Here is a 12739-nt window from a genome sequence, read left to right as displayed (position 1 = left end):
TGTGATTATTGTGGTGATTGGAAGCCCCTGAGTTACAAATCTCAGTTGGGTCATTCGGGGAGCTGTAGTCTTGGCCTGGGAATTTAATGGAAATGAATTAAATTGAAAGGAATAGAAGGAAAAGAATTGAGATACGGATATCAATATTGTTTACCTATGTGGAGAATGTATGTTGTTACAAATATTGAAAAAAATGTACATAGACTCGACATTTATATCTTAGTTAAATCTCATATATTGTGCTAGTTTATCTCTATTAGGCTTTGGCTCACCCTACTTGGGAAACCATTTTCAAGTGCTGGTGACATGCCACCTCCAAGGGTATAGCTTGGGAGGACTAGGGGTTGAAGGCTCTATTTTGTTATATTTATGCTTAAATTTTTATTCAAGCCGAGGGCTTTGCATGTATAGAGAGCTTAAGACTCTTTCTTTTGTTGTAACCAAGTGATATCTTGGAAAGATGTAAGCCCGTAGGACATTTATTTTGTTATCATTAACTTGTGTTACATGCTGTACATTCAGAATGAATGCTTATGAATGTATAATGCATGTATTATCTTTTGTAATAGAAACTCTGATGAATGTAGTATATCATTTTAATATGTTCACAGATCTTATGGAATGGGTTATTTGTAGTATATTTTGGAGGCGTTACATTCTGCAAGTATTTCTGGGGCATGTAATCAACAAGAAGGGTAGCTCTGTTGACCCACACAAAATCGAAGCTATTGTGGACTGGCCTAGGCCAACTAATGTGTCAGAAGCTCGTAGTTTTCTAGGGCTTGTTGGCTACTATAGAAGATTTGTGAAAGACTTCTCAAAACTTGCTAGGCCGTTGACACAGTTGACACAGAAAAATGTACCATTTGATTGGAATGATCAACGAGAGTCAGCCTTTCAAGAACCGAAAAATAGATTGGTAACCGCACCAATTCTAACTTTGCCTAACGAAACTGATGGGTTTTAGATTTACAGTGATGCTTCCTACAAAGGTTTGGGGTGTGTGTTAATGCAGAACGGGAAGGTAATTGCTTATGCCTCTCGGCAACTCCGTCCACATGAAAAGAACTATCCGATCCGTGACTTGGAACTCGCAGCTGTGGTTTTTGCACTAAGGATTTGGCGACACTAATTATATGGAGTGACTAACGAAGTGTACGCTGATCATGAAAGTCTGAAATATTTCTTTACCCAAAAAGAACTGAACATGAGACAGAAAAGATGGCTGGAATTGATCAAAGACTATATCTTGCAAATCTTGTATCATCTAGGGAAGGCAAATATCGTTGTAGATGTATTTAGCCGAAAATCTATTGGGTATTTGTCATGTCTGCTTACCGATCAGAGAGAGTTGTTATGTGACTTAGAGAGGAATGAGATTGAAGTTATATTGCATGAACATGACGGGTTTTGGCCACCATTTTTGCCCAGCCTGCAATCATTGAAGAGATTAGAGAGAAACAACTTGAAGATGAGTTTTTGAAGAAAATTGTTGACGAGATTAACTCAAAACCAAGGCCAAGATTTGCGTTTAAGAAGAATGTATTGACATTTTAGGGTAGACTTTGTGTACCTGACCATTCTGAATTAAGGAAACGTGTTATGGCTGAGGCCCACAACTCCAAATTTGCTATGCATCCAGGGAATACAAAGATGTATCATGACCTGAAACAGACTTTCTGGTGGCTTGGAATGAAGAAATGTATTGCAGATTTTGTTGCAAGATGCCTACATTGCCAATAATTTAAAGTCGAACATCAATGACCCGCTGGTTTGCTACAGCCACTTCTAATAGCGGAATGGAAATGAGAGCACATTACCATGAATGTCATTGTGGGATTGCCTCACTTTTCTCGAGGTATGGATTCTATTTGGGTCATAATTGACCGTCTGACTAAATTTGCTCATTTTCTACGTGTTAAAACTATTTATAATGCAGAGAAGCTGGCTAACATTTATATGAATGAGATTGTGAGATTGCAAGGTGTGCAAATATCCATTGTATCTGACAGAGATTCGAAGTTCACGCCAAAATTTTGGCAGAATTTGTAATAGGCTTTAGAGATTGAACTGCAATTGAGTAGTGCCTACCACCCACAAACAGATGGCCAATCTGAACGAACCAATTAGACTTTAGAAGATATGCTCAGGATATGTGTGTTGGACTTCCAAGGGAATTGGGAGACTTACCTTCCTTTGGCTAAGTTTGTGTACAACAACAGTTAACCATTCAAGCATTGGAATGGCACCTTATGAAGCTTTGTTTGGTAGGAAGTGCCGATCTCCAATTTGCTGGGCTGAGGTTGGTGATAGACCATTGTTGGGACCGGAACTTGTACAAGAAACAACTGAGAAAGTGAAATTGATTCAACAACGTTTGAAAACTTCATTGAGCCGTCAAAAGAGTTATGTGAATGTCTGGAGATGGGGCAGAGAATATGAAGCTGGTGACCATGTATTTATCAAAGTAACTCCAATGAAAGGCCAGACACGATTCGGGATGAAAGGAAAGTTAACACTAAGATACATTGGCACATATGAAGTTTTAGAGAAAATCAATCCAGTAACATACCGAGTGGCTTTACCTCTGGTCATGGAGAATATGCATAATGTGTTTCATGTCCCAATGCTTCAGGATTATTTGAGAGACCCATTGCACGTAATCAAGCCAACCCATGTACTTCTGAAAGATGACTATACGTACGAAGAGAGGCCAATTCAGATTGTGAATCGCAGAATTAAGAGATTGAGGACCAAAGAAATACCATTGGTAAAAGTTGATTGGCAGAACCACAGAGGAACCTATACAACTTGGGAGATACCCTAACTTGTTTCCATTGGACCCGGTATTCTTCCAACACGAAGGTAATCTGAGTTTGGAGGACCAAACTCTTTAAAAGAGAAAGACTGTAATAACCCTGACCCATGATCAACTGTTAAGCCATGATTAAGTATGCCTAATAAGTAATTAAGAAGAAATCCTAAGTTAATTATGTGTGCATAGCATTATTTGTGTTTATATCTGTCTATCGTAGGAATATTTGCTCATGTTTTTGTTTTGTTCTGAGAATTGAAGGCCTTATCGGCATCCGAACACGAAATTGACTTGATTTATGTGTTATATGGGAGTTTTAGCATTTTATGGTAGGTTTAATTAAAATTCGATTCGGAACAATTAAATTAGAATAATTAATGTCAATTAATTAACCAACTCTTAATCAAGCCTATATAAGGATCATATGACCCCACTAGTTCATTTTTGCACCCTTATTTCCTCATCTTCAAGCTCCAAAACGTGTGAGAGAGAGTAGATGAGAGAAATTGGGAACAAAAGCTAGAGAAAAGGGGGATTGCTAGGAATTGTTGGAGAATTGAAGAGCATTTAGAAGTTTAAGCCTCTACACTTGTGAATTCAAGGTTTAAGGTAAGAAATCAAGCCTTTGGTCTTGCTTTTGAGTTGGTGAGTTTACGAATATAAGAGGTTTAAGTGTTTAATATGAGAATTGAGCTTAAGAGCTAGAAATGAAGGAATTTGCATTAAATCATGCATTCATGCATATATCATAGCATTTTGAGTTTGAATTTCAAACAAATCCCCCATGCATGTGTCTATCTTGACTTTGTTTTGTGACTTCATCACATTTCTTACCATTTGACCTTAATTAATCATGTTTTGGAAAGTTTAAGTTCATAACAAGTCATAAATGTCATGTTCATATCATATTCTTAAAGTTTGAATTTGTACAATTGGCAAACTTTTGGTCGTTAATTTTGCAAAATAATTTTGAATTCTCAATGTTTTACAAGTTCCCAAGTGTTTCCTCAAGTTTTGGGCCCAAGAGAATGTGTTTTGTTGGTTTGAAAATGAATTTTGAAGCTTGGACGCAAATTTGGAAATTTCAGATTCTGTCTCTTCTGTAACGCCCTCAAAATAATAACATTAAACCCAATAAATAAGACAGACATTGATATTCAAAAGTTCCACATTCTTTCATTTCTCAGAGTTTCATTACAAAAAGTATTACATGTTAACAACAAAAGCAAATGCCCTACAGGCTTACAGCTTTCCAAGTTAACACTTGGTTACAACCAAAAGAGTACTAACTCATACACATTAAGCCCTTGGCTTGTATTTACATGTAATACATCAAAAAGTAAAACGACACCATTATGTCCGTCTTAGCCTCCCAAGATATGTCCTTGGAGGTGGCATGCTTCCTGCACCTGAAAATGATATTCCCATATAGGGTGAGCCACAGCCCAGTAGAAATACACTAAACCAACCATGAACAATGACTAAAATATTAGTAATTGATAGATGGCCAACACTGATACGATCACATAAATCACATATTTATGTCATACGACTTATGAGTCCAAATTACTTTTCATTTTCCCTTTTTCAACAGATAGGCATATAAGCACTACCCACATTCTCAACAGATATGTATAACAACAATATCCACATTCTCAGATAAGCAAATAAGCTATATCCACATTTTACAACAGATATGTATAACAACAATATCCACAGATAAGCATATAAGCTATATCCACACTTCACAAAGATAAGCATAAGAGCTCTATCTTCACTTCTCTAGACAAGCATATGAGCTGTATCTACGGAGTTCATCCCCTATCTTCTCCCAACACTATCCGGTTTAGAGGTACATCCCCTATCTTTCCCTAAACCGCGGAGTACATCCCCCATCTCCTCCTCTACACATAACGTATACAAACACATTGGTTCTATATACAATCACTCAATACATGTAGTTAATGTATTCTATCAACCGTCAAGTTCCATGACACACTTCATTGATTAGTTTCAGTTTGCCTAATCATCATGCATTGTCTACAACAATCACGACTATCCTCCACCGATAGCCCAAAGCAGTTATTTCTAAACAGAAAATAAATGCACAATGGATATTCAATCAACATTTCATTTCCTCATTCTTCTCAATTAATTATCCCAATTAATTAAACAATGTAATTAGGTCAATTCCCATAATTAACATTTCCACCCTTAGATCCCATTTTCATCAACGATTTAACATCAATTCCATTTCTCTATGCCAAACATGCATCTAGGTTTATTATGAATAAAACCCTAACTTTTGTAAAATTACACAAAAGCCCCAAACTTTCACAAAATTACCAAGCCAAGCCCAACATCTCAAAATACCAAAATTTAAAGACAAAATCCATAGAGAGGAGTAAGATATCCCTACCTCAAATTCGGAGTTCCAAGGGAGAAGACGACAAAACCCAACGTGCTCCAAAACCCGAGATTTTCAGATTAAAATGAAGCCCTCGACGATCAACAACTTTTTTGTAAAGGCTAAAGGTGAGCAAATCACTCCTACTAGATCAAAACCTAGAGAGAAGGTAGAGTCTAGAGTAAGAGGCTCAACAATGGTGATTTTGGAAAAGTAAGAGAGAGAAGAGAAAGTGAAAAAGTGACTTGAAAAGTCACAATTTCGGGACTTAAACCCAGTCGCCCGCTCGAGCGTAAAACACCCCGCTCGAGCGTCACTCACAGACTCCCGCTCGAGCGTCCAAACTTCCGCTCGAGCTCCGGATGCACTCTCCCAGCATTTATACAGAACCAGGCCTCCGCTCGAGCTTCCAACTCCCCGCTCGAGCGGTACTCACACAACCCCGTTCGAGCAGCCAATCCCACGCTCGAGCGTACAACGCTGCACAGGAAAATACTGAATGGGTATAATCTTCGCTCGAGCACTAAAACCCCCGCTCGAGCGTACAGGCCAAAATCTGGGCAACTAGTTTTGGTTTCTAAACTCGACCAACCTGTAACAAACCCGCCCAACACATCCCATAACTCAAATACTAAGTAAAAAGGATGTAAACAAGATAATAAACAACTACCAACATCCACGGACACATGTTCGGATCACGGTATAACAAGGGTAAACCTGGGATCGCTATAACCTCTCCCCCTTAAAGAATTTCGTCCCCGAAATTAAGCACAAGTTTTCAAAACAAGTTTTTTTTTTTTTTTTCTCCATTTTAAACAATGTTACACTATAACATTTAACAATCCGACCCATTACCGGCCATCCCCTCCATTTAACAAGAGGCATTTCACAATATGTAAACAACATATGTACTTTCAACATGCATTAACATTACGCATTATCTTTCCAATTCCAACAATACATTCAACACATATAGTGTCACATTCAACTTCCATACGAGGCAAGTTCCAAAACATACTTCCAATAAACCAAAACATTTTCAATGTTTCACAACTTAAGACATATATGAAAGCTCTTAAGTTCAACAATTGTTCAAAATTTAAACACAAAATTACATATCAACAAACAAGTCCGGATATTTCTCTCGGACTTCCAACTCACGTTCCCAAGTGGCCTCCTCCACTCCGTGATGTTTCCACAAGACTTTCACCAAAGGAATGGTCTTGCCACGCAGGACCTGATCCCGCCTATCCAAGACCCGAACCGGTCTCTCCTCATACGAGGCATCCTCATCTACCTCTAAATCGGTCCAATCCAACACATGTGATGGATCTGGCTCATACTTCCGAAGCATACTCACATGAAACACGTCATGCACTCCGGACAACTGTGGCGGTAAGGCTAACCGATAAGCAACCTCACCAATCCTCTCAAGGATCTCAAAAGGACCAATAAACCGAGGGGATAACTTCCCACTCTTTCCAAACCTCATCAAGCCTCGCCTAGGTGATATTTTCAGAAAGACATGATCACCTACCTCAAACGCCAAAGGTCTCCTCCTACGGTCGGCATAACTCTTTTGTCGACTCTGGGCTGTAACAAGCCTCCTACGGATAAGTTCAATTTTCTCCGTCGTCTCCCTAACCAACTCCGGACCCAACAAAGGTGCATCACCCACATCGGCCCAACAAACTGGAGACCTACACGGTCGGCCATACAAGGCCTCAAACGGTGCCATACCGATGCTAGACTGAAAACTGTTGTTGTAGGCAAACTCTACCAAGGGCAAGTGCCTCTCCCACGTCCCACTGAAGTCCAGGACACAACCCCGAAGCATATCCTCGAGGATCTGAATAGTACGCTCGGACTGCCCGTCAGTCTGAGGATGATAGGCCGTACTAAAGGTCAACTTAGTACCCAAGGCACTCTGCAAACTCTGCCACAACCTAGCAGTAAAGCGAGGATCTCTATCTGAGACGATCGTCACTGGGACCCCGTGCAATCTCACTACGTCCCGAATATACAAGTCGGCAAGATGATCTACCGAATCTCTCACGCGCATAGGAATAAAGTGCGCCGACTTAGTCAACCGGTCTACAACCACCCAAATAGCATCACTACCCTGCTGCATCCTCGGAAGACCTACAACGAAGTCTATAGTGATATGCTCCCACTTCCACTCGGCAATAGGCAAGGGTTGCAACAAACCCGCTGGCCTCTGATGTTCGGCCTTCACTTGCTGGCAAGTAAGGCACTTCGATACGAAAACCGCCACATCTCTCTTCATACCCCGCCACCAAAACTGGCGACCCAAATCCTGGTACATCTTAGTACCTCCCGGATGCACCGCAAGGCGCGAATGGTGAAACTCTCGGAGTACTTCCTCTCGGCAAGACTCCGGTACAAACAAACGGTCTCGGTATCTCACACTCAGGTCGGGATACACCGTCAAACCCTTCTCAACTTTCCCACTGGAGATCTTCTCTCGGAGAGATTCTACCTCAAGGTCACCTCTCTGTGCCTCTAACACTCTAATCACAAGTGTAGGCTGCGCAACAACAGAAAACAAGGCCGCAGCCCCAACAGATTCGCCCAGTAGCAAATCAAACTCGCCAAGTGCTCCCAACATCTCCCATTCCCGGATGGCTATACAAGCTACATCACTAATGGATTTCCTACTAAGGGCATCGGCCACTACATTGGCCTTTCCCGGATGATAGTGCAACTCAAAATCATAATCTTCGATGAACTCCATCCACCTTCTCTGCCTCAAATTCAAGTCTTTCTGTGTAAACAGATACTTCAAACTCTTGTGGTCCGAGAACACCTCGAACTTCTCACCATAAAGGTAGTGCCTCCAGATTTTCAAGGCAAAGATCACAGCCGCTAACTCTAGGTCGTGTGTGGGGTAATTCTTCTCGTGTATTTTCAACTGACGTGAGCCATAAGCTACCACTTTCCCCTCTTGCATTAACACACAACCCAAACCCTCTCGTGAGGCATCACAATAAACCGCATAACCCAACCCTCTCTCCGGAATAATCAACACCGGAGCGGTGGTCGATCTAACTTTCAGCTCTTGGAATGACTTTTCACAAGTCTCACTCCACACAAACTTGACTCCCTTCCGAGTCAGTCTAGTCAACGGTGATGCTAGCCTGGAGAAATCTTTCACAAACCGACGGTAATACCCAGCCAATCCCAGCAAACTGCGGATCTCAAACACACTCTTAGGCTGTGCCCAATCTTGCACTGCCTCAATCTTGGATGTATCAACAGACACCCCTTCCCCGGATACCACGTGACCTAAGAATTTGACTTCCCTCAGCCAGAACTCACACTTCCCAAACTTGGCATACAGCCTATGGGCTCTAAGCAACTCAAGCACCACTCTCAAGTGTGCCTCGTGCTCCTCCTCTGAAGGTGAATAGATAAGGATGTCGTCCACAAAGACGACCACAAATCGGTCTAAGAACTCCCGGAAAATCCGGTTCATCAAGTCCATAAAGGCTGCCGGTGCATTGGTAAGCCCAAATGGCATCACCAGAAACTCGTAATGGCCATACCGCGTACGGAATGCCGTCTTCGGAATATCCTCTTCCCCGACCCTCAACTGGTGGTAACCCGATCTCAAGTTTATCTTAGAGAAACAACGGGAACCCTTCAACTAGTCAAACAGGTCATCTATACGGGGCATAGGATACTTATTCTTAACCGTAGCCCGATTCAACTTCCGGTAGTCAATACACAATCTCAAGGCACCATCTTTCTTTTTAACAAAGAGGGCCGGCGCTCCCCACTGCGAAACACTAGGGCGAACAAAGCCCTTATCGAGCAATTCCTGGAGCTGAACCTTCAACTCAACCAACTCTGCTGGAGCAAAACGATAAGGTGCCATAGAAATCGGCGCCGTGCCGGGCACTAAATCAATAGAGAACTCTATCTCTCGGTGAGGTGGCAAACTAACAAGATCTTCGGGAAAGACATCCGAATACTCACAAACCACCCTCGGCAACACAATCTGTGTCTCATCACACTCACTACTCTCAAAGCTAGCAAGTAGACCACTAAGCTCACTTCGCCCTCGCAAATCAAACCCCGGTGGCAAAATACAACCAACCCGGTCTCCCAAGAAATGGAACCACTCCCCGCTCAAGGTACATAACGTGACCCTTTGGCGGTAGCAATCGATAACAGCCCGGTATGACGATAACCAGTCCATACCCAAAATAACATCAAAACCCTTCATGGGCATGACAACAAACGGAAAAGGAAGCCTATAGTCGGCGACCTCTATATCACATCCTCTAACACCCTGTTTCAGGATCAACTCACCACCCAAAGGCGATACCACACAAATAGGAGATGCTAACTGTGCTAACTCCAATTCCAAAACCGATGCAAATGCAGCAGATACAAAAGAATGAGATGCACCCGTGTCTATCAACACACTAGCAACCGAGTTGCAAAACAGAAAAGTACCTCTCACTACTGATGGAGCTGGCACTAAATCCTGCGCGGTAACAGCATACACGCGCCCTGTAGGCCCCTGGTCTACTTGCTCACCTCTCGGAGCAAAAGACTGCTGCACAGACTGGGATGACGAAGCTCCCGGATTGGCCCTCGAGGCCTGCACAGACTGAGCTGGCTGAAAACCCTGCGTCTGCCTAGAACCAGACGCTTCCGAAGTGGCACTCAACTGCGGGCAAAACCTCTTCAGGTGCCCAGGCTGTCCACACTGATAACAAGACAAGGGCTGCCCCCTGCCCAAACTCTGACTCTGCGGTCTAGCTGAAGAAGAAACAGCTCTCTGACCCCCACCCTTCTGTGGGCAAACAGAAACCTTGTGACCCAGCTGGCCACACTTGTAACAGGTGAATTCCCCCTGACCACCTCTCCCGGAGCCTGCACTCGGCACTAGGAAGGTCGATCTAGCAACACCACCCTGCGACTGTTGAGGGTTAGAACCCCTCTGTCTCCTGCCATCACCCTGACCATCCTGGCTCCTCTTGGAGCCTCTCTGCCCCTCATCCTCCTCCTGCATCATGAGCTCCATATAAGCTGCAGCATCTACCAGGTGTCTATACTCTCGAATGTAAGACCCACCAACTCTCAACTTGAGGCCCCGCCTCAACTTCCGCTCAAACTCATAGCAACGGCGTTCCTCGAACGCCACCAGTTCCGTTGCAAACCTGGACAGACTGGTAAAAGTAGCCTCAAACTCGGCCACTGACAAGCCCTGCTGATTAAGCCGGCTGAACTGATCCCTCAGCTTCTCCCTAGCTGCTGCAGACAAAAACCTCTCCTGAAAAGCATTCACAAACGCCTCCCAAGTACCACCCACACGAGCCTTCTCGTACTTCCACCATTGACCCGCATCTCCCTTCAGTTGGAAGGATGCCAAGGTCACTTTCAGTGCTCCGTCCTCGATGCCAAGCATCTCGAACGTCTTACTCATTTGCTCTAGCCACTCATCAGCCTTCAGTGGCTCATTCGGATCCCCAATAAACTCATCCGGATTAGACCGGAAGAACTCCCGCTTCAAGAAAGAAGGCCCTGCCTCAGCGGCCTGATTCCCAGCTCTAAGAATACCCAAAGCTCCTGCTATCTCTCTGGCCAAGGCACCCATAGCCTGCTGACCCACTGGTTCGGCCACATTGGCCTGGCCAACTCCCTCCTGCACTGCCGGAATCTCACCCTGTAACGGTACCTCCTGCCTCGCAGGTCTACCACGCCTAGCACCTCTTCCTCGTCCTGACATCCTAATAAAGGTAACACAGAACATTAGCACATTCACAAATGTGCCGAAACTAAACACTCACGTCCTAATGCATGGACAACTGTAATTCATTCCACGTAAGCACATAAACACATAAGCACTTACAAATTTCATTTCCGGATAATGATAGTCCTGAGGCGTTACTAGAGTTCCGGTTAGAAATAGCATTGATCAAGTGCTTTTCCAACAAGACTCCCAGAAACCCAAGGATCCAATCAACATCCTAGAAATTAAATCCCATACCCACATAGTCACATAAGCATGTTATCAAGTAAGCACATAGCATATGATACTACATCTAAGTCTCTATCAAGCGAGACAAACCCATTGTGATCCTATTCACTTCCCATGTACCCAAAGTATTCGAACCCGGTACGCTCTGATACCAAGTTGTAACGCCCTCAAAATAATAACATTAAACCCAACAAATAAGACAGGCATTGATATTCAAAAGTTCCACATTCTTTCATTTCTCAGAGTTTCATTACAAAAAGTATTACATGTTAACAACAAAAGCAAATGCCCTACAGGCTTACAGCTTTCCAAGTTAACACTTGGTTACAACCAAAAGAGTACTAACTCATACACATTAAGCCCTTGGCTTGTATTTACATGTAATACATGAAAAAGTAAAACAACACCATTATGTCCGTCTTAGCCTCCCAAGCTATGTCCTTGGAGGTGGCATGCTTCCTGCACCTGAAAATGATATTTCCATATAGGGTGAGCCACAGCCCAGTAGAAATACACTAAACCAACCATGAACAATGACTAAAATATTAGTAATTGATAGATGGCCAACACTGATACGATCACATAAATCACATATTTATGTCATACGACTTCTGAGTCCAAATTACTTTTCATTTTCCCTTTTTCAACAGATAGGCATATAAGCACTACCCACATTCTCAACAGATATGTATAACAACAATATCCACATTCTCAGATAAGCAAATAAGCTATATCCACATTCTACAACAGATATGTATAACAACAATATCCACAGATAAGCATATAAGCTATATCCACATTCTACAACAGATATGTATAACAACAATATCCACAGATAAGCATATAAGCTATATCCACACTTCACAAAGATAAGCATAAGAGCTCTATCTTCACTTCTCTAGACAAGCATATGAGCTGTATCTACGGAGTTCATCCTCTATCTTCTCCCAACACTATCCGGTTTAGAGGTACATCCCCTATCTTTCCCTAAACCGCGGAGTACATCCCCTATCTCCCCCTCTACACATAACGTATACAAACACATTGGTTCTATATACAATCACTCAATACATGTAGTTAATGTATTCTATCAACCGTCAAGTTCCATGACACACTTCATTGATTAGTTTCAGTTTGCTTAATCATCATGCATTGTCTACAACAATCACGACTATCCTCCACCGATAGCCCAAAGCAGTTATTTCTAAACAGAAAATAAATGCACAATGAATATTCAATCAACATTTCATTTCCTCATTCTTCTCAATTAATTATCCCAATTAATTAAACAATGTAATTAGGTCAATTCCCATAATTAACATTTCCACCCTTAGATCCCATTTTCATCAACGATTTAACATCAATTCCATTTCTCTATGCCAAACATGCATCTAGGTTTATTATGAATAAAACCCCAACTTTTGTAAAATTACACAAAAGCTCCAAACTTTCACAAAATTACCAAGCCAAGCCCAACATCTCAAAATACCAAAATTTAAAGACA

The 12739-nt window shown here is 42.3% G+C and overlaps 1 protein-coding gene across 1 annotated transcript; it reads left to right on the top strand.

The window, feature by feature from the left end:
• The first annotated feature begins 2476 nt into the window (after window positions 1-2476).
• LOC145824440 (uncharacterized) lies at window positions 2477-2827 on the top strand. Its single transcript, XM_082924100.1, has one exon. It carries the CDS (start codon window positions 2477-2479, stop codon window positions 2825-2827), a length of 351 nt encoding a protein of 116 aa, XP_082780226.1.
• Window positions 2828-12739: the final 9912 nt, after the last annotated feature.

The sequence above is a fragment of the Camellia sinensis genome, chromosome 4 (assembly GCF_055761805.1).
Source record: "Camellia sinensis isolate YWXY chromosome 4, ASM5576180v1, whole genome shotgun sequence".
Lineage (NCBI taxonomy): Eukaryota > Viridiplantae > Streptophyta > Magnoliopsida > Ericales > Theaceae > Camellia > Camellia sinensis.
Note: the sequence above shows the minus strand (reverse complement) of the source record. Positions and strands in the feature narration are given on the sequence as shown.